This window comes from Symsagittifera roscoffensis, chromosome 8 (assembly GCF_963678635.1).
Source record: "Symsagittifera roscoffensis chromosome 8, txSymRosc1.1, whole genome shotgun sequence".
NCBI classification, from domain to species: domain Eukaryota; kingdom Metazoa; phylum Xenacoelomorpha; order Acoela; family Convolutidae; genus Symsagittifera; species Symsagittifera roscoffensis.
Window position 1 is genome coordinate 52716631 of NC_087069.1, and position 26537 is coordinate 52743167.

Sequence of the window (26537 nt, forward strand, 5' to 3'; positions counted from 1 at the left end):
GGAAAGATAGTTTTTTAATTCCAAGCAAACTTAAATTTTATTTCAAAAACTTGCAGGTCCAAAACAAACAACACTTTTTTTGAAAACTGAAACAAAATCATTTCATAGTTACAGCCCTTCTCGACACTCCTGAACAAAATGAACAAAACGAGATATATAAATACGCATTTTGCCAAAAAGAATTGACACAAATTTGTCTAAAATGAGAATGTATCAACGTTTTTTAAGCTAAAGCTTATTTCATAAAAAATTCTCTTTATTCATCAAAGAAAAACAAGAAATAGCACCTTAATGTCAAAACTTCGCCCATGCTCACTATTGAACCAGTTGCAACAAATCTGAATCAATTTCATTCTTTTTTCAAAAATTTTTTTGAAACTTTTGTACAACTTTTCGTTTTCATTTTTACACACATATTTGAATTCTTATTAAACCATTTTTAACTTTTTGAAAACATTTTTCAGGTTTTTGTCCCTTTTTAAATCAAAACTGTCCCTTTCCCAAGACCATTTTCTAACCAGGTAGGATGAATTTTAATCTTAATTAACTCCCACTCCAACTTTAAGAAACCAACAAAAACACTAAATAAAAAAATTATAAATCAGGTTACGCAATCTGAATCAGAACCATAGGCAAAAAAAAACCACATTTGTAATTGCAACATTATATTCAAAAGCTCGCGCTACAAAACTTCCAGGCTGGAAATTTACCGGAAGTTTTTCTTTTAGGAGAGTTAATTGCTCACACTATCAATCTGGAAAACTTGGGAAAACCTTAGAAAAAAAAGATATTATGAAAATTCCCTAAATTTTCACGTTTTTCAAGACTCAAATCGTTAATAATCTCTGAAACATAGTCAAGTTCACACACGACTAGATGACATTCATCCTCGCATTGGTGCTAAAAGACAAGTCGTCTATGATCTTCATGACAAAAGTGGATATCTCACAATTGAATCCATCGAACTGTAAAGGCAGCACTAAAACAAAGGATTTCAAGTAAAAAGGGTTCTTGATTGGAAAATACACCCAAACAAGTTCAACTCACACTAGATTTAAAAGATTACGCAACAAAATATCAAAGCATTCACTTACCATGTGAAAAGATGAAGGATATAGAAACGACACCCTAATATCAAGTATATCCAAGAATATGAAAATCAGAAAAGAATTCCTAAAGATACATTCCAGGGATGAAAACAAATTATAATGTTTTCAAGTGCACTAAATTCAGAACACGCAGTTAAATAAACAAAACCACCAATCAAACACAAAAATCAATTTTTTTTAACAGTGTACGAAAACAGGAAAACTAATTATTCATCAAGCCGCAACAATTAGAAAATGCGACGATGAAAAGTGTGATATAACTGTTACTTTAACCAAAAAGAATAACCAACAGACAGGGGAAACTCTTCTCTGGAATCCTGGATAGCAGACGCCTGCAAGAACAATCACTAATGAAGCACGCATATTTTGGATCAAAACACAGTAACATACACACATATATAAAGCTTGACTACAAGATTAACAGAACTTTTGAAGAAATATCACTTTGAAAACATGAAACACTTCATCACTTCTGTGAGCTCGAACGAAAAAAAACACTACAGCCATTAGCATTGGCTTTATCATAATTCCCCAGTGCAGGATGTGTTCTCTCCGGAAACGCTCAAAATTTATAAAACAACCTTTGGTACGAAATTAGTATAAGCGTTATATATTTTTCCAGATAAACGCTGCTCAAAGATTAGCCTTTTTCCTGAAAAACAAAACTCGTTTTGTAGACCGACTTTCACGACGAATTTGTTTATGGAATAACGCCGTCAAATATGGATCAAAAATAGCCCCAACGTGGTACAACTAAACCACAAAGAAGATAAAGAATTATCTCACCATACACTATAGTACACCAATGCTGAATGCTTTCGTGAAAAAGCCCGACAACTAAATATTGACGTAAAATCAATGAAAATTTACGGGAAGTCAGATATACAAATCATAGCAGAAGATAACCATTTTGAGAACTTCGCACCAAAATGGATACAATTCAACGACAATTTTTAGATCGAAACTTAAGAAAAATTGACGAAACTTCAGGATTCTCAGATGTTTACGCAAAATTTTGTAGTCGATGTTCAAAGATATTAAGGACTATAACTACCTCAGAGGAGAAAATTATCAGCCTTAAGCTTTCAATCCTCAAACGCCAATTCTCTGTCACATCAATCAAACTCAAGGACCTCATCTCCTCTCCCTACCACAATTGCATTCCATTTTTTCCATCTATTTTGTCAAATTCATCCCACATGCAATCTGCGACTCCACACAAACTGCTTTTAACACTCGAATTTTTTTAAAAAAAAACTACGCATTGCCACTCCAGGCAGATTCCCGGCCATGCTCTACTACAAACTTTTGGCTACCACCTTTACCCTCATTCTCTTCCAGTTCCGGTAATCATCCTCTCATCTAACTCATCCTATGCAGATGCTACCTTCATTCTTTCACCAATTTCGAGCCATATTGACGACACTCCTAATTATGTAATCGACAATCAGCTTGACACGATTTGAATAACTTTAAGTAACATTAGCAGCTATAACACAATAATAAAACTCCACTCACTATAGAACAGTTAAACCAATCCGCCCCCCTTCTGATGCATCTTCCATTCGCCCAACCCGAGGTCAACGTTCAGTCATGAAACGAAAATACGCATTTATTCCTCATATATACCTAGTCAACCTCTCTTCCACGTCACGAAATCACCGAAGTAATCATGATAGACACATTAATACACTTGAAAACGTACTAGAACCCATCCCAGTTTTCCCAAAAAACTAAGAAGAAGGAACAACAAAACCGACAAGATAATTATGTAGATGAAAAATCTATAGTCGCCAAACGCTCTCGGATCATACTACTCAGAAAGTCAAATGTTTAACAGCTATCCACCAGATTACTTATGCAATTCAAATAAAGGATTTCACTAACGTTGGTTTGTCACAGTTACTCAACCGCTACCTTGCACGCAATTCCAATCAATTCGCTATATCCTACTGCGATCAGTCCAATGATACATGGAAGATTCACCATACAACACCGACCCTCGCGTAAATTCATAATTAACAGAACAATTTTTTATCATAAACAGTTTTTTTTCTATTTAGTGTTAATTTTCTGCTTGTTTTGAAAAAAGGATCTGACGTTACAAAAATTTGTAGGCATATTAGACAGTCTTAGTAAGAGATGCCACCTGTACAAAGTTTTTTATAGAAACAAAATCTGAAAAAGCAAAAAAAATGAAAAAAAATTTCAAAATTAAGAATTTTTTTGAAATTATTAAGTTTTTGGTTCCCAAAATTAACCTGGAAGCTCCAAAATTGAAATCGCTTTCTTTACTCAAACCAAATTTTCAAACCGATTTTTCTCGACACTGGGTAAATTGTTTGGAAATTATCTGATGTGGAAAGCCATTATACTAAAAGTAGTCCTCTGTTAAGTTTTTTCAGAAATGACGATCTCAGTTTTTACAGAGAAAGAATCAAAGTTTGTGGCGAATTTTAATTTCTTTTCAGCATCGAAACCACAAAGTTTTCTCCAATGTGTTTTGAAAACCTTTTTTAGACTCATGCTCTAAATCCATTGTTTTGAAGTTTTTTAAAAATGGTTTTGTGTTTTTGTGTTTGTAGTTTGTATTTTTGTCTTATCTCTTCAGCTAAAATTGCTTTGAAAAAAAGTTCAGTGATTTCTGGTTGATCAAAAAACAAACTTAAAACGAGTTGATGTTGATAGTTGAAATTAGAATCTAAAAATGTGATATTTTTAAACTCATTCATACAAACTTCTATTATTTCTTGCCTACTTTTGAAACCAGCTATCGAAACCATGAAAGTTTAGCGCACATCAAAAACTGTCTTCTTCAAAAAATATATTTACTGCTCAGCTTATCAGAAAGCACCAATGGTCATAAGCAAGATAACATGGATTGAGTTCCGAGACCAAAGTATGTACTGATTCTGCAACAGCCGACTTTTTTTTTACTTGGCCGACTTTTCTTCAAAGACAATTAGCTGTTTTCATTTTTAAAAAAAGTTTCTTTTTCTTTTCAACCACTGATGTAATTGAACTTTTAAAACTAAGAGATAGGAGTTGTCTAAAAACTGGATCAGATTGAACGGTTAAAAAGCAGCAGAGTTCAGAAGCTAGAGAACAGCGTATTAAAACCATGAGATCAATTATTTACCATAAATAGAAGAAAAGTGTAAAAAAGTACAAAGAATGGTAAAATCAAATGATTTGGTAAAAGAAAACGTTCAAACTTATGGCACTTCTTGTGCGCTTGCTCTATTACTGATTTTGTTATGTTTTACATATATTTAAAACAATTGTACAAAAATCTCAGCTCGGCACAGTTGAGCATCACCAGTCTGAGTTTTAAAGAACACAGTTTTTACAATCAAGTAACTAACCAGTTTTGAAAGAACTTTTCAATAGAGGTGTGTTAAAAGTACAAAAAGTAGTTAGCGTATTTGTATTATCATGCAAATCAACTAACTCTGATTTGATAAAGTAAAAACTGAAAAGTGCTCACGTTTACTGTACGTTTTCTCTATCAGCGATGTGATAAATTTTAAAAGTAAACGTGCCATTTTAGCTTCTTAAAGATAAAACATAGAATAAATTGTTTTTATTCGAGATATCAAAAAGCGTACTAAACAGTTTTTGTTTCACGAGTTAATATCAAGCTGACATCTGATTTGAAATCTGATTTTATCCCACATCCGCACATCTCGAAGTTGCCAACAAAAAACAAGTGAGTTGTAAATTATCTACTTATTTAAAAAAAAAATACGACTGATTAGTTTTGATGCTTGACAAAGAAGTATATTGACAGGGGAAAAGAAAAATTATCTGTATAACCAAGGAAAACAGCTCCATAAAAATCTGAAACCAGATTTTTGCTAGAATCCAAATGGATAAAGTAAGGAAAACACTTTTATCATGGTAGACAGCCCAGAAAGAAGGCTCCAGATGACAGATTTAAAAAAAAATGTTTCGATCAGTTTCAATCCTTGCAAGAAATTGTATACTTTTCTAGACGTGAGCTCCCAGTTGCGCTAGAATCCACATTAAAGGGTTTCAGACAATTTTGTAGAATTCCAAATGAAAATCCTTCAGAAATGATAGAGCCGCATATCCAATCGTTGACCCCGAGGCTCTGATTTTGGGTCGAGAGGACATGAAAACTCCGGAGAGGAAAGCCAAAAAAAATCATTCTTTGTCGAAGTTTTCCAATAAATGCCATAAATTGGAAATATGCTCTGTAAGTTTTTTGGATAACAAAAAAAAGAGCAACATATTTTTTCTGAAAATTCGTCGCTCTTCTCGATAAAATCCTAAACCTTTTCTTAACTTCTTGCCTTCCCTACATGATATGCAGATGGTTCAATTTTGTTCAATTTTGTTTTAGATCGCTAAAGTATCCGTAAATTAGCCCTCAGTTGGCACTTTTTTACATCTCTAGTGGTGTTGACCGCAAAATTATTGCAAAAACCTAATTGAAAGCCAGTCTGAAAACGCTAATGGCTGCATCCAGTTCTTCGAGATCAGGAGAAAAGAGAGAAGGAGAGAAAGTCGACGTACAGTGTCCAGGATGTGGATCTGAGTTTGACGAGACTGCTTTCGAGCTGTTATGTGGACATTGCGTCTGCAAAACTTGTGCATCCAAAGCTGACTCTAAAACAGGTAATTTTTTTAGATATCTTGTTTAAAGCTCGAAGTAATATGAACAAAACGGATAAGCGATCTTATATTCATAATTGCATAATTTTTAGTTATGTGATTTGACCAAGGTCAGCGCGCTTATTGCTCGAAAAGTTTATTTGTTTGAAAATAAATATCGAGCTCCAACTTATGTTTTATTTATCCAACTTATGTTTGTCGAACTATCATAAAAATTGTTTTAGTCAATAAGTGCCCCGTCATGAGTTGTACAAGCCATTCATTGAAGACGACAGAAGGAAAGAAGCTGCGTTTCGAAGATCTGGCGGAAAGACCATCTAACATGTTGAACAGTTTTGCTATGGTGCCACCACCTCCATACAGCTTAGAGTCAGGTAGGCAATAAGAACTCCTTAATCAAATATATTGAAACCAATAGGAGTATCTAGATAATGCTTCTTAGAAAGTATTATCTGTAAGGAAAAAAATCAAATAAACTGAAATGTCGAAAGCATTTGAAGCATTTTTACACTCCATCTGGAAATTAGTTTGATAACCGTAGGTTTTCAACATATCTATGTCGCAGATTCGAACTTGTGTCACAAAACATTGTGTTACAAAACACTATAGTGTTGGAAAACACCATGTTAAGTAATAGTAAATGTTGGCCGCTTTAAAAATTTGGCTTGATGCTTCTTCCTGTGATTTTGGTTCGTTTTTTTAAAGCTGTGTTTTAATTTATGACACTAATTGCTTCTGTTGATGTTATTTGCTCCAGTGATCTCAAACTGGTCCAAATTTGGAGCCTGGCCATCTAGTCTACAATTAGTTTTCCAGCGGACAACTAATTCCAATTAGTTTTGATTCGCGGACATTAGTTATGAAACTAATGCTTTTCACTAGCAAAGTAGAATCGTTAAAATTTCTAGATTTATTTTCTACTTTTTAGGGAACATCGGTTGTGGGCATCGGTTTCCCCTTCGCCCTGATAAAATCTAGAATGTTCCATGAGAACCAACCATTCGCATGCACGCTCTGATAACCATTTTGCCGCGCAAACTCTACAGAGACTCGACACGCCTCTGATAACCAAAGTGTCGCACACATTTCTCTGAGAAGCACCTGATCGCGCACACTTCTCTGAGAACCAGCTGGTCACACACACTCTACAGATATCCAATTGGTTGTAATCGCCTATGAGGATCAACTGGTGGCACAAACTTCTCCGAGAACCAAACTTCTCCTCAGACTCAATTGAGAACCAGTTGATCGCAAGCACTCGCACATACTCAAGTGAGAACTAACTGGTTGCACACACTTGACTGAGACCCAACTGCGCGCACCTACTTGTGTGAAAACTAACTGGTCGCAAAAAACTTGCCCAACACCAACTGGTGACACAATGTCGCCTGAGAACCAATTGGTCGCATATATTCGCCTGCGAATGAACTGGTTGCCAATCTCGTCTGGAACCAACTGCTTGGACATATTTACATGAGAACCAACTGGTCCCATTACTCGCCTGAAAATCAACTGGTCACACACACTCGCCTGAGAACCAACTGGTCGCTTACAATTGGATGAGATTCAACTCGCCGCACACACTCGCCTGGAAACACATGGTCACACAGACTCAAGCGAGAACTAATTGGTTGTACACACTAGAATGTGAGACCAGACTGGACGCACCTACTTTTGTGAGAAACAATTGGCCGCAAAAAAATTGCCCGACATCAACTGGTGGCACAAAGTCGCCTGAGAACCAATTGGTCCCACATAGTCGCCTGAGAATGATCTGGTCACCAATCTCGCCTGAGAACAAACTAGTGGCACTAGCCTGGAACCCAACTGCTCCTACAAACTCTGCTGGAACCACCTGAATACGCAGACTCACCCTAGAATCAACTCGTCGCACACACTCGCCTGGAAATAACATGGTCACACAGACTCAAGTAAGACCAAACTGGACCCACCTAATTTTGTGAGAACCAACTGGCGCAAAAAGCCTGCCCGACAACAACTGGTGGCACAAAGTCAACTGAGAATCAATTGGTCGCACATATTTGCCTGAGAATGAACTGGTCGCGAATCTTGTCTGGAACCAACTGGTCACACACAAGCGCCTGAAAACCAACTGGTCCCATATACTCGTCTGAAAATCAACTGGTCACACACACTCGCCTGGGAACCAACTGGTCGCTTACACTTGGATGAGAACCAACTGGACGCACACTCGACTGAGAATCAACTGTACGCACAGACTCATCTGAGAACCAACTGGTTGCAAATACTTGCCTGAGAACGAACTGTTCGCACATAGTCGCTTGAGAATCAAATGGTGGCACATATTTGCCTGAGGATCAACTGGTCGCATACCTTCGTAGGGTAACCACCTGGTCTGACAAACTCACTTGAGAACCAACTGGTCGCGCACTCTCGCCTGAGAATCAACTGGTCGCACATACTCTTAGGGTAACCACCTGGTCACACACACACTCGAGAACCAACTGGTCGCGCAATCTCGTCTGAGAACCAACTGGTCCCACACACTCACCTGAGAATCAACTTGTCGCACTTCCCTGCAAACCAACTCGTCCCACACACTCGCTTGATAGCCAACTGGTCGCACTCGCTCGCCTTGAAACCACCTGGTCACACACACTCGCTTGAGAACCAGCTGGTCCCACACTCTCACCTGAGAACCAGCTGTACGCACAGACTCAACTGAAAACCACCCGGTCGCACACTCGCCTGAGAGCCAACTGTAAGCACAGACTCAACTGAGAACCAACTGGTTGCAAACTTTCGCCTGAGAACGAACTGTTTGCACATAGTCGCCTGAGAATCAACTGGTGGCACATATTCCCCTGATAATCAACTGGTCGCACACACTCTTAGGGTAACCACTGGTCAGACACACTCACTTGAGAACCAACTGGTCGCGCACTCTTGTCTGAGAATCAACTGGTCGCCCACACTCTTAGGGTATCCACCTGGTCACACACACTCACTTGAGAACCAACTGGTCGCGCAATCTCGCCTGAAAACCAACTGGACCCATATACTCGTCTGAAAGTTAATTGGTCACACACACTCGCCTGAGAACCAACTGTACGCACAGACTCAACTGAGAACCAACTGGTTGCAAACACTCGCCTGAGAACGAACTGTTCGCACCTAGTCGCCTGAGAATCAAATGCTGGCGCATATTTGCCTGAGGATCAACTGGTCGCACACTTTCGTAGGGTAACCAGCTGGTCAGACAAACTCACTTGAGAACCAACTGTTCGCGCACTCTCGCCTGAGAATCAACTCGTCGTACATACTCTTAGGGTAACCACCTGGTCACACACACACACTCGAGAACCAACTGGTCGCGCAATCTCGTCTGAGAACCAACTGGTCCCACACACTCAGCTGAGAATCAACTTGTCGCATTCTTCTGGAAACTAACTCGTCCCACGCACTCGCTTGAGAACCAACTGATCGCACTCGCTCGCCTTGAAACCACCTGGTCACTCAAACTCGCTTGGGAACCAACTGGTCCCACACTCTCACCTGAGAACCAGCTGTAGGCACAGACTCATTTGAAAACCAACTGGTCGCACACTCGCCTTAGAACCAACCGTACGCACAGACTCAACTGAGAAACAGCTTGTTGCAAACAGTCGCCTGAGAACAAAATCTTTGCACATAGTCGCCTGAGAATCAACTGGTGGCACATATTCGCCTGATAATCAACTGGTCTCCCACACTCTTAGGGTATCCACCTGGTCACACACTTGCTTGAGAATCAATTGGTCGCACTCCCCTGGAAACCAGCTGGTCCCACACACTCGCTTGAGAATCAACTGTTCGCACACACTCATAGTGTGACCACCTGGTCTTAGTGTGACCACCTGGTCACAGACACACTCACTTGAGAACCAGTGGGTCGGGCACTCTCGCCTGATAATCAATTGGTCGCACACATTCTTAGGGTAACCACCTGGTCACACACACACACACTCACTTGAGAACCAACTGGTCGCGCAATCTCGCCTGCGAACCAACTGGTCGCACAGACTCAACTGAGAATCAACTGTTCCCACACACTCGCCTGAGTTAACTTGGCGCACTCCCCTGGGAACCAACTGGTCCCACAAACTCGCTTGAGACTCAACTGGTCGCACACACTCACTTGAGATTCAACTAGACGCGCACTCTCGCCTGAGAACCAACTGGTCGCACAGAATCAACTGAGAATTAACTGGTCGCACAGACTCATCTGAGATCCAACTGGTCCCACACACTCGCCTGAGAATCAACTGGTCGCACAAAATTGCCTGAGAACGAACTGTTCGCAGACTCATTTGAAAACCAACTGGTCGCACACTCGCCTTAGAACCAACCGTACGCACAGACTCAACTGAGAAACAGCTTGTTGCAAACAGTCGCCTGAGAACAAAATGTTTGCACATAGTCGCCTGAGAATCAACTGGTGGCACATATTCGCCTGATAATCAACTGGTCTCCCACACTCTTAGGGTATCCACCTGGTCACACACTTGCTTGAGAATCAATTGGTCGCACTCCCCTGGAAACCAGCTGGTCCCACACACTCGCTTGAAAATCAACTGTTCGCACACACTCATAGTGTGACCACCTGGTCTTAGTGTGACCACCTGGTCACAGACGCACTCACTTGAGAACCAGTGGGTCGGGCACTCTCGCCTGATAATCAATTGGTCGCACACATTCTTAGGGTAACCACCTGGTCACACACACACACTCACTTGAGAACCAACTGGTCGCGCAATCTCGCCTGCGAACCAACTGGTCGCACAGACTCAACTGAGAATCAACTGTTCCCACACACTCGCCTGAGTTAACTTGGCGCACTCCCCTGGGAACCAACTGGTCCCACAAACTCGCTTGAGACTCAACTGGTCGCACACACTCACTTGAGATTCAACTAGACGCGCACTCTCGCCTGAGAACCAACTGGTCGCACAGAATCAACTGAGAATTAACTGGTCGCACAGACTCATCTGAGATCCAACTGGTCCCACACACTCGCCTGAGAATCAACTGGTCGCACAAAATTGCCTGAGAACGAACTGTTCGCACAGACTCATTTGAAATCAACTGGTCGCACACTCGCCTTAGAACCAACCGTACGCACAGACTCAACTGAGAAACAGCTTGTTGCAAACAGTCGCCTGAGAACAAAATGTTTGCACATAGTCGCCTGAGAATCAACTGGTGGCACATATTCGCCTGATAATCAACTGGTCTCCCACACTCTTAGGGTATCCACCTGGTCACACACTTGCTTGAGAATCAACTGGTCGCACTCCCCTGGAAACCAGCTGGTCCCACACACTCGCTTGAAAATCAACTGTTCGCACACACTCATAGTGTGACCACCTGGTCTTAGTGTGACCACCTGGTCACAGACACACTCACTTGAGAACCAGTGGGTCGGGCACTCTCGCCTGATAATCAATTGGTCGCACACAATCTTAGGGTAACCACCTGGTCACACACACACACACACACAGGCACTTGAGAACCAACTGGTCGCGCACTCTCGCCTGCGAACCAACTGGTCGCAAGACTCAACTGAGAATCAACTGTTCCCACACACTCGCCTGAGTTAACTTGGCGCACTCCCCTGGGAACCAACTGGTCCCACAAACTCGCTTGAGACTCAACTGGTCGCACACACTCACTTGAGATTCAACTAGACGCACACTCTCGCCTGAGAACCAACTGGTCGCACAGAATCAACTGAGAATCAACTGGTCGCACAAAATTGCCTGAGAACGAACTGTTCGCGCATATTCTCTTGCGGGTAAACTGGTGGCGCAGATTTGCCTGAGAATCAACTGGTGGCACACACTTTTCTGGTAACCACCTGGTCACACACACACTTACTTGAGAACCAACTGGACGCGCACTCTCTCCTGAGAACCAACTGGTCGCACAGACTCAACTGAGAATCAAGTGGTCTTACTGACTCAACTGAGATCCAACTGGTCCCGCACACTCGCCTGCGAACCAACTGGTCGCACACTAAGTCACCTGAGAACGATCTGTTCGCGCACATTCTCCTGAGAATCAACAAGTGGCACGTATTCGCTTGAGAATCATTTGGTCGCACATACTCGTCTGGGATATATCTAGTCACTCAAACTAGCTTGAGAACCAACTGATTGCGCACACATGCCTGAGAACCAACTGTACACACAAACTCAACTGAGAACCACCTGGCCGGAAACACTCGCCTGAGAACGAATTGTTCGCACACACACGCCTGAGAACCAACTGTACGTACAGACTCAACTGAGAACCAACTGGTCGCAAACACTCGCTTGAGAACGAACTGTTCGCACATAGTCGCCTGAGAATCAACTGGTGTCACAGACTCTTCTGAGATCCAACTGGTTTCACACACTCGCCTGCGAACCAACTGGTCGCACACAATCGCCTGAGAATGAACTGATCGCGCACATTCTCCTGAGAATCAACTGGTGGCACGTGTTTGCTTGAGAGTCAACTGGTCGCACACACTCGTCTGGGAACCATCTGGTCACCCACACTCGCTTGAGAACCAACTGGTCGCACACACATGTCTGAGAGTCAAATGTACGCACAGAATCAACTGAGAACCAACTGGTCCCAAAAACTCGCCTGAGAACGAACTGTTTGCACACAAATGCCTGAGAACCAACTGTACGCGCACATATGCCTGAGAACTGATTGTACTTACAGACTCAACTGAGAACCAACTGGTCTTAAACAACCGCCTGAGAACAAACTGTTCGCACGCACACGGTTGAGAACCAACTGTACTCACAGACTCAACTGAGAACAAACTGGACGCGCAAATTCGCCTGATAACCACCTGGTCGGGTAGAACCAACTGAAGATCAACATGACGCACAGGTTCAACTGAGAACCAACTGGTCGCAAACACTCATCTGCGAATGAACTGTTCGCAAATACTCGCCTGAGAACAAACTGTTTGCACATAGTTACCTGAGAATCAACTGGTGGCACAGATTCGCCTGAGAATCAACTGGTCGCACACACTCTTCTGGTAACCACCTGGTCACACACACTCACTTGAGAACCAACTGGTCTTAAACACCCGCCTGAGAACAAACTGTTCGCACGCACACGCCTGAGAACCAACTGTACTCACAGACTCAACTGAGAACAAACTGGACGCGCAAATTCGCCTGAGAACCAACTGGTCGGGTAGAACCAACTGAAGATCAACATGACGCACAGGTTCAACTGAGAACCAACTGGTCGCAAACACTCATCTGCGAATGAACTGGTCGCAAATACTCGCCTGAGAACAAACTGTTTGCACATAGTTACCTGAGAATCAACTGGTGGCACATATTCGCCTGAGAATCAACTGGTCGCACACACTCTTCTGGTAACCACCCGGTCACACACACTCACTTGAGAACCAACTGGTCTTAAACACCCGCCTGAGAACAAACTGTTCGCACGCACACGCCTGAGAACCAACTGTACTCACAGACTCAACTGAGAACAAACTGGACGCGCAAATTCGCCTGAGAACCAACTGTTCGGGTAGAACCAACTGAAAATCAACATGACGCACAGGTTCAACTGAGAACCAACTGGTCGCAAACACTCATCTGCGAATGAACTGGTCGCAAAAACTCGCCTGAGAACAAACTGTTTGCACATAGTTACCTGAGAATCAACTGGTGGCACAGATTCGCCTGAGAATCAACTGGTCGCACACACTCTTCTGGTAACCACCTGATCACACACACTCACTTGAGAACCAACTGGACGCGCACTCTCGCCTGCGAACCAACTGGTCGCACACTAAATCGCCTAAGAACGAACTGTTCGCGCACATTCTCCTGAGAATCAACAAGTGGCACGTATTTGCTTGAGAATCAACTGGTGGCACACACTCGTCTGGGAACTATCTGGTCACTCAAACTAGCTTGAGAACGAACTGTACAGACAGACTCAACTGAGAACCAATTGGTCGCAAACACTCGCCTGAGAACGAACTGTTCGCACATAGTCGCCTGAGAATCAACTGGTGGCACAGACTCTTCTGAGATCCAACTGGTTTCACACACTCGCTTGAGAACCAACTGGTCGCACACAATCGCCTGAGAACGAACTGATCGGGCACATTCTCCTGAGAATCAACTGGTGGCACGTGTTTGCTTGAGAGTCAACTGGTCGCACACACTCGTCTGGGAACTATCTGGTCACCCACACTCGCTTGAGAACCAACTGGTCGCCTACACATGCCTGAGAATCAAATGTACGCACAGACTCAACTGAGAACCAACTGGTCGCAAACACTCACCTGAGAACGAACTGTTTGCACACACACGCCTGAGAACCAACTGTACGCACACACATGCCTGAGAACTGACTGTACTTACATACTCAACTGAGAACCAACTGGTCTTAAACACCCGCCTGAGAACGAACTGTTCGCACGCACACGCCTGAGAACCAACTGTACACACAGACTCAACTGAGAACCAACCGGTCGCAAACACTCGCCTGAGAACGAACTGTTCGCGCACATTCTCCTGAGAATCATCAAGTGGCACGTATTCGCTTGAGAATCAACTGGTTGCACACACTCGTCTGAGAACTATCTGGTCACTCAAACTAGCTTGAGAACGAAGAGTACAGACAGACTCAACTGAGAACCAGTTGGTCGCAAACACTCGCCTGAGAACGAACTGGTCGCAAATAGTCGCCTGAGAATCAACTGGTGGCACAGAGTCTTCTGAGATCCAGCTGGTTTCACACACTCGCCTGAGAACCAACTGGTCGCACACAATCGCCTGAGAACGAACTGATTGGGCACATTCTCCTGAGAATCAACTGGTGGCACGTGTTTGCTTGAGAGCCAACTGCTCGCACACACTCGTCTGGGAACTATCTGGTCACCCACACTCGCTTGAGAACCAACTGGTCGCACACACATGCCTGAGAATCAAATGTACGCACAGACTCAACTGAGAACCAACTGGTCGCAAACACTCACCTGAGAACGAACTGTTTTTACACACACGCCTGAGAACCAACTGTACGCACACACATGCCTGAGAACTGACTGTACTTACATACTCAACTGAGAACCAACTGGTCTTAAACACCCGCCTGAGAACCAACTGTACGCACAGACTCAACTGAGAACCAACCGGTCGCAAACACTCGCCTGAGAACGAACTGTTCGCGCACATTCTCCTGAGAATCAACAAGTGGCACGTATTCGCTTGAGAATCAACTGGTTGTACACACTCGTCTGGGAACTATCTGGTCACTCAAACTAGCTTGAGAACGAACTGTACAGACAGACTCAACTGAGATCCAATTGGTCGCAAACACTCGCCTGAGAACGAACTGGTCGCACATAATCGCCTGAGAATCAACTGGTGGCACAGACTCTTCTGAGACCCAACTGGTTTCACACACTCGCCTGAGAACCAACTGGTCGCACACAATCGCCTGAGAACCAACTGGTCGCACACACATGCTTGAGAACCAAATGTACGCACAGACTCAACTGAGAACCACTTGGTCGCAAACACTCACCTGAGAACGAACTGTTTGCACACACACGCCTGAGAACCAACTGTACGCACACAAATGCCTGAAAACGGACTGTACTTACATGCTCAACTGAGAACCAAGTGGTCTTAAACACCCGCCTGAGAACGAACTGTTCGCATGCACACGCGTGAGAAGCAACTGTACGCACAGACTCAACTGAGAACAAACAGGTCGCAAACACTCGCCTGAGAACGAACTGTTCGCACGTAGTCGCCTGAGAATCAACTGGTGGCACATATTCGCCTGAGAACCAACTGGTCGCACACACATGCCTGAGAATCAAATGTACGCACAGACTCAGCTGAGAATCAACTGGTCGCAAACACTCGCCTAAGAACGAACTGTTTGCACACACACGCCTGAGAACCAACTGTACACACAGACTCAACTGAGAACCAACTGGTCGCAAACACTCGCCTGAGAACGAACTGTTCGCACACACACGCCTGAGAACCAACTGTACACATAGACTCAACTGAGAACCAACTGGTCGCAAACACTCGCCTGAGAACGAACTGTTCGCACACACACGCCTGAGAACCAACTGGTCGTCAACACTCGCCTGAGAACGAACTGGTCGCACATAGTCGCCTGAGAATCAACTTGTGGCACATACTCTTCTGAGATCCAACTGGTCGCCCACACTCGCTTGAGAACCAACTGGTCGCAAACACTCGCCTGAGAACGAACTGTTTGCACACGCACGCCTGAGAACCAACTGTACGCACACGCATGCCTGAGAACTGACTGTACTTACAGACTCAACTGAGACCCAACTGGTCGCAATCACTCGCCTGAGATTGAATTGTTCTCACAAACACGCCTGAGAACCAACTGTACGCACAGACTCAACTGAGAACCAACTGGTCGCAAACACTCGCCTGAGAACGAAATGTTTGCACGTAGTCGCCTGAGAATCAACGGGTGGCACATATTTGCCTGAGATTCAACTGTTCGCAGACACTCTTTTGTTAACCACCTGGTCATACACACTCACTTGAGAACCAATTGGACCCACACTCTCACCTGAGAACCAACTGGACGCACAGACTCAACTGAGAACCAACTGGACGCACAGACTCAACTGGGAACTAACTGGTCGCACAGACTCAACTGAGAACCAACTGGTCGCAAACACTCATCTGAGATTGAACTGATCGCAAACACTCGCCTGAGAACAAACTGTTTGCACATAGTCACCTGAGAATCAACTGATCGCAAACACTCTTCTGGTAACCCCCCAGTCACACACACTCACTTGAGAGCCAACTGGACGCGCAAACTCGCCTGAGAACCAACTGGTCGCGCAGAATCAACTGAAGATCAACATGAAGCACAGGTTCAACTGAGAACCAACAGGTCACACACGCTCAGTTGAGAACCAACGGGTCCCACACTCTCACCTGAGAACAACTGTACGCACAGACTCAACTGAGAACGAAACTGGTGGCAAACACTCGTCTGAGAACGAACTCTTCGCGCATAATCTCCTGAGAATCAACTGGTGGCACATACTCGCCTTAGAATCAACTGGTCGCACATACTCTTCTGGTAACCACCAGGTCACACGCACTCACTTGAGAACCAACTGGACGCTCACTCTTGCCTGAGAACGACCTGTACGCACATATTCAACTGAGAACCAACTGGTCGCACAGACTCAAATGAGAACCAACTGGTCGCCCACATTCTGCAGAGACCCAACTGGTTGTACACACGCTCTGCTGAGATCCAACTGGTCGCTTATACTCTTCTGAGAACCAACTGTTCGCACACACTCTAATCAGATCCAACCGGTCGCGCGCATTCGCTCAGGTCTCAACTGGTAGCATGCACTCCGTCTGATTGACCAAAGGTTTCGCTTCGATTGGTCGAAACTGCTTCGATAGGATTACTGCCTGAAGTTTCGTCAATTTTTGACTTTTTAGAGGAAAACTGATTCAGCGGATTTTTCAATTTTCGTTTCAATAATATCTTTTTTTCTAATACTTTTTAACGCCCAATCTTTCTAACTCCCCAGTGTGCCTGCTTATTTCTCTTTGACACTTGTTAGCCACCGCAGTGATGTTTCCTTGAAGTATTTCTGGTCAATTATGGAATTAATTATGGTTCGATAGCGTTTCCGGTGCAGTTGGAGCTAAAGTGTGTGGACTTGGGAAAACGAAACTGTGAAAGTCAACTACTGCGGACTGGAATTCCTAAATGGCTTCTGATTCGTAACTGATCGCGGCAACAACATTTCTGACTGTAAACGATATTCAGATCAAAAAAATCTTTCAAAGTCTTGAGATAACATCCAATCTAATCGGGACTAATATTCTCTCATGTTGTCTGATAACGTAGAAGTGTTTGATTGCAAGCCACATAGGATAGCTCACGCTACCGGCTATTTAATAAAGTAGGCGAGATAGTTCAAAGTTATGCAAATTTTAGACCGAAAAAGGAGCAAAAAGTATCTTTGGAGGATGATGCACCCATGCCATATCATTTTAACATAAAAAGCGCTCAATAATAAATGGCCTGATGTGGTTTCAAAATTGCGCCAAAGGGCTTTGTTAATTTTGTGATGTAGCACGATAGCCGCAGGCTCATTACTTTCTATATTTCGTTTATAATTAATGCTGTTCTCGTTTGTTCAATCGGATTCTCAAGTTCCTACGTTAACTAAGAAAAGTAGAAGAAATAGTACAAAACATACAATCTTTAACAGGCAAAACTATGTATTTTGTGAATTTTGAGCGGAATCAACAACAAGGAGATTTCTTTGATCTTGTTAAGTTCTTTCGTTTTCTTTGATTGTACCGAAACATTTTGATCATATTTAAAGAGTTACAGAGTTACAGAGAATTTTTGCGCCTATGCAGTGCAGATATCTGGCTCTTAAGGGGAAATCCACAGAAAAAAATAGTACAAACCAACCAGAAAATTAAATTGTCTTTTCCAGGATTTCAAAATCCCGTTTAGATTGCTTGAGAAATCGCAAGTTCGCGAATGATGTCAGTTTAGATATAATCAAGAATTATGGAAAAGTGAAATGTTTTCCACTGCCAAAATATTGGTTGAGACATTAAAGTTTTTCCGAGAACGCATGAAAAATCAGTTGCCCGCGGAATAGGAGAACTGTCTTCGTGTAAACATAGCAAATCCTCGGGACAAATCAATTTTTTTGAAAACATATAGCATTCAACTAGAAAAGCTGCTACAAGACATAATGAAAAAAGGAACGTTGTTACTAAAAACACTTTGGCGACTATGAATAGGTACGCAAGTTGCTATCAGTTTACCGAAAATGAAACTGCAGAAAAGGAAAGTGGGGAGGAATATTATAGCAGTTCCCTCGAACGAGGGTTTGGGATCAAACAGCCAAAAAGTTTAAGAAAACAAAAACAACGAACAACAGCGAATAGAGGACATTAAAATCAGATAATCCAATCGGCCGATAAATGATGAACTAGCTGAGTGTTCTTCCCGTGTACGCGGAAGCACCTGGCTGCAAAGGACAATTGTCTGCTTTCATAACAAACTACTCATACGTAATCGCTGCATCAGCATTGACCATGTAAAGAAGATTTGTAAATATGGCTGGGAAAAACAGAAAAAAAGTACCAATTGTGTAATGAAAAATGTCAAAAGCGTCCGCAAGTTCAAAAGAAAGAAATAATCAAAGACTTGTAGAAAGTACTCACTGAAAAAATCCCAACCCGAGCACAATTTTTCCGTTAGTTTTGTTACGAATGTCAGAACAAAAACATACACAACAGTGCCCAACGATGTAATTGAGAAAAACGCAGTGGAAGTACTCACTGACTTCAAATATGATACGTTTTTAAGCACGAATAAAAGGTGTTTTTTTTTGTTCATGAGAACCATTCATTAAAGGTGCTATTTCTTGCGAGGAGAGAAACAAATCAGAATCGGCTGAGGAGCACAAGCTGAAATTTTTAATCAATCAAAGCGAAACCATGTTCATCATGAAGATTGTTAGTTCTATCGACATAATATTGGAAAATGTCGTGACACATAAATATCTATGAAGATGAAAAGAAACTTGAAGAATATCTGCGAAAAATAGTAGGAATCACTTGCATCAAAATTTATAATTGAAAGCGGATAATGACAAAAAGCATGCGTTCGAAAGGAAACGAAAGATACACATCTTTAGAGTTATGCGGTTATGCAACACTTGCGGTTATGCAGACACTAGTATGGAAAACGGAGCTCGCAAATCAACACGGCGATGAAACGCCTAGAGCCAGCCGGTAACTCAGAAAGCGTTGACAGCGGTTTTTCATAATGCATGCCATTTGAAAATGAGAAAGTGTGTCTGTGTGTGTGTGTGTGTGTGTGTGTGTGTGAAAGAGAGAGAGAGAAAGAGAGACTGTGTGGAAGCATGTGTGCACGAGTGTGTGTGTGTGTGCGTGCGTGTGTGTGTATGAGTGGGTGAACTACTGCAGGGTAGAAGAAAAACACGAAACCAGCAAGTAAAACAATGAAAGACATCAACAGAACACAAATCAGAAACAAAAGAAAACAAGACTGCTCGTATCAGAGGGAAGGTCTGAAGGTTCCATTTGCCTTTTAAGGTCTACGGAGCATTAATAACTTGAAAAAAATGTAACGAAATAAAAATAAAAAAATATATAAACTTGAGAACTTTTTTTTTGTGAAAATCACCCTACCACCCATCATATAAAGTACAAAGTGATAAATTTCGCTTTTAAGAAATCAATTAGTGCAAATAAGCTTCCCTTAACCAATTTGGAACAATTCATAAGACTGCCTAAATCTCCGTATATCGTTAATAGCGCGAAATAAATCTCGCGTGAATTGTCTCAAATTAGCCAAAATGGCAATAGTTAAACCCCCATAACTTCACAAATAGTGATTGCAGTTGAAAAATATTGATATTTTTTCAAATTTAAGCTTAGAACAACAATACGCTTTTGAATGATGTTTAAAAAGATTCGTCGAAGTCGGCTAGTTAAAAAGGCGAAAATTGTCTGAAGAAAAAATCCCAACCCGAGCACAATTTTTTCTGTTAGTTTTGTTACGAATGTCAGAACAAAAACATACACAACAGTGCCCAACGATGTAATTGAGAAAAACGCAGTGGAATCAATTCAGCCAATACACGGACAAAAAATTTGACATTTAAAACGGATAAAAAAGATCTGATACGCAATCATCAGAGAAAAAAGAAGACGCTTAATACGTTTAGAGAAACAAACCAGCAAGCGAAGATCAACCATACATTTGCAAAAATCAAAAAAAAGAAGGGGATCCAAGAAAACATCAAGAGAATAGAGTATAGGCAAGTTTCAAAAACAATACGATGACTTTATTTTGATTTTAACAAAGGAGAAGGGATCCGTTTCTCGAACAACGTCATCAAATCACTGAACAGACACAGATGAAGATAGGCCTGTTGCTGCTCAGATGATCATGATATATCTAGATTTTTAAAGATAGTAAACTCTTCTTATCTCAGTTATAAAATTGCGTGGAGAAGACTGCAAGGTAGGACCTGGCATTTTAAATCAGAGAGAAGAGGAGCACCATGGAAAAAAAAACGGAGAAAGTCGGCTTGACTAATATCAGAGGGCACTTATGAAAAAGTTTTTTTAAGCACGGCCAATAAACAGGAACGAAACCAAAACATTTGACTTACACTTTTTATTTCAATGCAGAAGAGAAAAGCAGGAAATGGTTATATCCAATTTTTTTTTTCAAAAACTTCAAGACAAAACTTCTTAATTGAATTTATTTCGATGATAAGCGTGATACTCTTTTATGTTTGGTTGAGAATCACATATAGCGTTTCGTCCTTTTTATATCTCACGAACAGATCAAATCATTAGCACTCTTTAGGATTTCAACAAGCAAATGAACAAAAAATTTTTTTTCTCGGTTGTGTTGTTCTCTCTGCAAGTATTTCGAATAAATGTGATTTTGCAAATCTAAAAAAGTATTAAGTTTAATAAAAAACTTGATACAAGATAAAATAATTGTCTAAGACCATTAAAAGGTTTTCTTAAATGGTTTTGATATAGAGTTGAAAATGTGATTTGGAAGGAAAAAATTTAGTAAGATGCTTTCAAGTATCAAGAAACTGTTCCAAAGCAGTAACAACATGTTGGATACAATGTCTGAAAAAAAAGAATTTTCATCTAGGAATTTACTGAACTAGCCATTTTTTTTTGTTTTGCGAATTGTAACAGAGTACCGTTATAAGACCGCCCTCTTCGATAATTCTTTTATCCTGTTTCCTTTTGTCTGGCCGACAAAATTTTGACGATATCAATTTACTTCGTGTCTAATCCCTGGATTCCACTGACCTATACAAACCAGAAAAGGCTTCTATGTCCCCGCACCGAGCGCCCATGGATTCTAATGGATTAAAATGTATTCCCGAGACAAAAAAATCGATTATAATCCATTACGGGTGTAAAATTCAGACAACGAAATCGATTATATAGTTATTATAATCGATTATTTTTGAACAAATATAATCCATTATAATCCATTCGAATCGATTGTAATCCATTATTTTTGTCACTGAAATCGATTATTTTCGCCAAGATAATCCATTATAATAGATTATTTTGAAATGAAAATCCATTCTAATCCATTATAATTGATTATAATTCATTTAATTTTTAGAACTAAATTCGATTGTTTTTTTAAAAAAATTTGCAAATTTTGCGAGAAGTTTGCAGAATTTATGCCCTGTCTTTTACTAAATGCCCTGTCTCAACTTCGTCCCCTCGCCCCCTCAAGCTTTTTACAAACCCCCCTCCTCCCAAACTAAAGGGGCAGGGTAAACTGGGGGGAGGGGTGTTAACTGGGGGGTATAAACTTGGGGGATGGGGAAGTAAACAAGTAAACCGGGAGGGGGGGTTCAATAAATCTGGGGGGAGAGTAAATAAACCGAACGGGGTGGGGTTTAATAAACCGGGGGAGGGGGGTTAAACTGGTCATCCCCTCGCCCCCTCAAGCTTTCTTACCCAAAAGGGGCAGGTAAACTGGAGGGGGGTGGCATAAATGGCGGTAGGGGTGGGGGGTTTTTAAACTTGGGGGGGGGGGGTAGTAAACTGGTGAATGGTAGTATACTGGGTACTGGGGGCTTAACTGGCTGGGGGGGATTAAAATGAAGTGTTAATCTGCGATGAATAAGAAAAAGGTAACATTTTATGAAACATAACACGTAGCAACTACACTAAACAGGGAATGAGATAATTTTGAACAAAACTGTAAATTTAATGAATAACCGCTCGAAAAAATCCATTATAATCGATTATAATCGATTATTTTGTAATTTTATAGATGCTGACCATATTACGACAATATAATTGATTATGATCCATAGGCGCTCGGTGCGGGTAATACAGAGTTGTGTTATGTAATGTTTATTCTGAAAAATCTGTCAAAGAAAAAAGTTTCATCAGGAGTCAAACTTTTCAAATCCGCAAAAAGATCGCGGAATCAAAAAAAAAGTTGCGGAATCTAGGAATCTAGAAACCACAAACAAATTATAACATGAATATCGTAAAATTGAACTAACGTGAAGTCCGCAGCTGTACGCAGAATCCGCGAACTGTAAACAAAACCCGCAAATTGTCTGCCGAATCTTAATACATTTTAAAACATTTGCTTACAATTTTGCAAATTCCACTTAGGATTCCAATGATCTTCATACAACATATTAAAAGCCCATCGAGTGCAAACTTTTGCCTCGTAACTTGAAAACTTCTCAAAACGCTGAATTGAGTGAAACAAGAGAAAGACGTTAAATTTGATGTCCTGGTTAGTGATTTCCGAGAGCCCAAACACCACAAAAGTTCTGCCTTTAATGTTTTCTTTCTGTATTTTAGAACGACCATCGACTGCAGCTTCAATTGCATCATCCACTGTTCCTTACATAGAACTCCAGTCTGTCGTTTTCTGCGAGAAACATCCCGAAGAAACCGTTCGCTATTTTTGCAATATCTGCAAAATAGCGATATGCGAGCTATGTTGGAAGCAGAATCATATGGATTGGAAGAAGCATAACGTAAGTTTTCTCACTGTGAACTTGGAGCCCCAGAAATTAACCCTGCAGCGACTGACAGAATATAAAGCCGAAATTCAAAAAACAACTCAAGTTCTGGCTTCCAACGACTGGAAAACAATAGTTAAACAGATAACAACAGCTGAAAACGAACAAAAGAGCGTTTTAAAGTCAAATTCCGCTAAGCAGCTCGAAGACAAGTCTGCAGCCGTAAGAAAACAGCTTTTGGATCACAAGCAATCCCTAGAAGCTTTCAAAGCAAAAATAACGGATCAGTTCCGCGAATTAGAACAAAAATATGCCATAATTTTTGGAGAATTCATTCTGACTAGAGATAACACGGTTTCCTGCTCCAGATCGCAAACTGCGTTTGCAGAAGGCGGTTACTCATCACTTGATGCAGAAAACTTTGCGAGTGGGGTTGACAGACTTGTTCTGAGTGCAGGAACTTCAAATCAGGAAAGCATTTCTACTAGTTTTGATGAATCACAGGGTGAAGCAGAGAGGATAAATCAGAAAGAGAAAAAACCTGGAGAGGAGGCAAGGAAGAGAGAGTTGATCGGGGTAAAGAAAATTGCAGATGCAAGCGGAATAGTTATTGACGCTAGCAGCGTAGTTTATAACTCAGATACGGAGGAGATAATTACCCTTTTTCAACAATCATTCCGTGTGTTTTATCATAACGAGAACAATAATCAGATAGAACTGAAAAGAGAGATGGAGTGGAAACAAATGCGAAATGATGCAACTTCCGTGTTTGATATTGCCACAGACATCGACAATAATCTTTATGTGTCATTATATAGAACAAGCGATCGGAAATGGAGTGTTGAGATTGTGAATCAGAATAATCTAAAGATGATAAAAGAACTAGACACAACCCAACTTCTCAATGGAGATTCTTCAGTTGTTTGGTTCTTGTGTGCATATGAAAAGATCTTAATAGTGGCAGTGTTTGATAGGAGAACAGAGAAGCAGAAGAAATGGTGCAGTATGACAGTCTACTTCGATCAAGTCAGACAGTACACAGTACCACTTGATATAAAGACATACGGAAGCGGGGTTTGGAGTAGTAGTAGTCTTCTTGTGAATGATACCACGTTGATACTCCAGTGTGGCTGGGATTCAAACAAATTAGCAGTGATATCTCTACCATCACATCACCAAGAGGATATAAAAACAAACACATCGTCAAATACAACAACACGAGAAATACAACCTCATTCTATTAAATATGTGAGGCTCTCTGGTTTGAGTTACATTTTCTCCTTGGTTTGGATACCCTCATCAGAGTTTGGTTCCTCAAATTGTCTAGACTGGTATCTATTTGCGACGGAACTTTCTAGGAATGCTACTTTCTTCAGAATTGGCTTTGAAAAAGAATTGGACCAGCTGGGAAAAGAAGGAGAGACTGAATTGAAGAAAATGGAGGAAATTCCACCTCTGAAAAATACAATGGTTTACTGCAGAATAGACAACTCATCTGTGTTTGCGCTCTCTGAAACTACTGAAGTCTATAAGGGTAACCCAAGTATTTTGAAACTTGAGTTCGAACCAAGATTCACATTGCCATAAAGTCCTCAATTTAAAACAATTGCAGTGAATTATTTCAGACTCTCCATTGCTTATTACATCTTTCAACAGTATTTGTTCTTGTTTTTCAATTCAGCTCTAAACAGTTTTGATAGAAAAATGGTTCCATCAAACTAGTAGTATAAAGTTCTTATTTTAATTTTGATTCATTAACCAGCAAACGTTAGTAACTGTAAATAATATAAAATAATGATACTTTTTTTGAAGTGCAGGAAGTACTGAGAAGGGAAGTTGCAGGCCCAAAACGGCCCACACGCTAGTTCAGTTTTTGCGAGATGCCAAACAAGAATACGTGAGATAATAAAGTTACCTTCACATGAAAGACTCAAGCTGATAAACCTGGTTCAATATATGTAAGTTTTCGGCAGTTTAACTTAAAAGTCAAATTTAATTAAATAACAACTTATAATCACGAAAAAAAAAATGAATTAACCATTTTCCGGCTAAAAAAAAATTGGAAAACTCTCCTCAAATGCAAAAACCTGTAATTTTTTTATTCAACCGGACCTTAATTGGACAGAAAATGGATTTTGTTTGTGTTAGAAAGTCCAATTATAGCTCACTGTTGCACCATATGACTTTTTTAACTTAAGCGCATACATCCCCAATGGAGCAAAAACGGACGGCAAAAACGGAGTTGTACGGCTTGTCGCGTTCCCCGGTGCGGACTATTTTATTTTTTCCTTAATTAGTAGTTTTAATAAAAGCCAAAGCTTAGTGTCCCTTTGGGCTGCATTCCTCACCAAATTACACTAAATCCTCTGTATTTCAAAGAACGTCACAAGCGAAAGGCCAATTACTGCAACTTCATAGCGGGTACAAAATTCGGAGCCAGCAACTCCGAATTGCATAGGCGCATTTTGTGCTTACCTTTATTGCATTCGATAGTCGAAGTGCTCCTGAAAAGAGAAAGAAGGGAAGCCAGTACCAAAAACTTAAAAGAAGTCAACACCTCAAAACCATTCAGATTTGCACCTAACAATAATATAGTGCGAGCTTGCAGTGATTAGTCTACGCAACAAAAAAAGATTCAAAAAATTCAGGATTAAATTTCCTACTTCAATTGATGCATAGAACACTCTATTGCATTACCCAACAATTCCTTCTCAAGAACCACCGCGAGGATTGAACATTTTTTAAAACCTTCTTTTAACAGTTCTGCGGATGCTTGTGCTATTCACGACTAAAAACAAATCAAGAGTTCTTTCTCTGCTCCCTCGTAGAGTGTGCCCTTGTCTGACCAAATGACTGAAAGAATACCGCCTTGGGTAACGAAATTTTTGAGTCTCATTACACATGAGTTCGTGAACATGGATGGGAACATCACATTGTATCTAGACCTTGTCGTCATACATGTAAAAAAGAAGTATCATCGCTTCTCAGAAATATTCCTGATTGAGACGTAAAAGGGTCAGATGAAATCAACGCTACAATTTGTGAAGGATGGCTGGCGATAACTAAACCACTCTACTGGAAGCTCTGCCATCATACTTGTGACGCGTTTCCTAAAGAACTCCAAAGGACTTTGTAAAGAGCGGAGCTTCAAG

At 41.3% G+C, this 26537-nt stretch overlaps 1 protein-coding gene across 2 annotated transcripts; it reads left to right on the forward strand.

The window, feature by feature from the left end:
* The first annotated feature begins 4422 nt into the window (after window positions 1-4422).
* Window positions 4423-25143, forward strand: LOC134852917 (uncharacterized). Of its 2 annotated transcripts, XM_063868782.1 has the most exons (4): window positions 4423-4818; window positions 5476-5750; window positions 5972-6121; window positions 23222-25143. In XM_063868782.1, the coding sequence occupies exons 2-4, from the start codon at window positions 5588-5590 to the stop codon at window positions 24970-24972; spliced, it is 2064 nt and encodes a 687-aa protein (XP_063724852.1). In that variant the 5' UTR covers window positions 4423-4818; window positions 5476-5587; the 3' UTR covers window positions 24973-25143. The 2 variants fall into 2 exon arrangements, with proteins under 2 accessions (XP_063724852.1, XP_063724853.1); XM_063868783.1 differs by lacking the exon at window positions 5972-6121.
* The last annotated feature ends 1394 nt before the right edge of the window (window positions 25144-26537 follow it).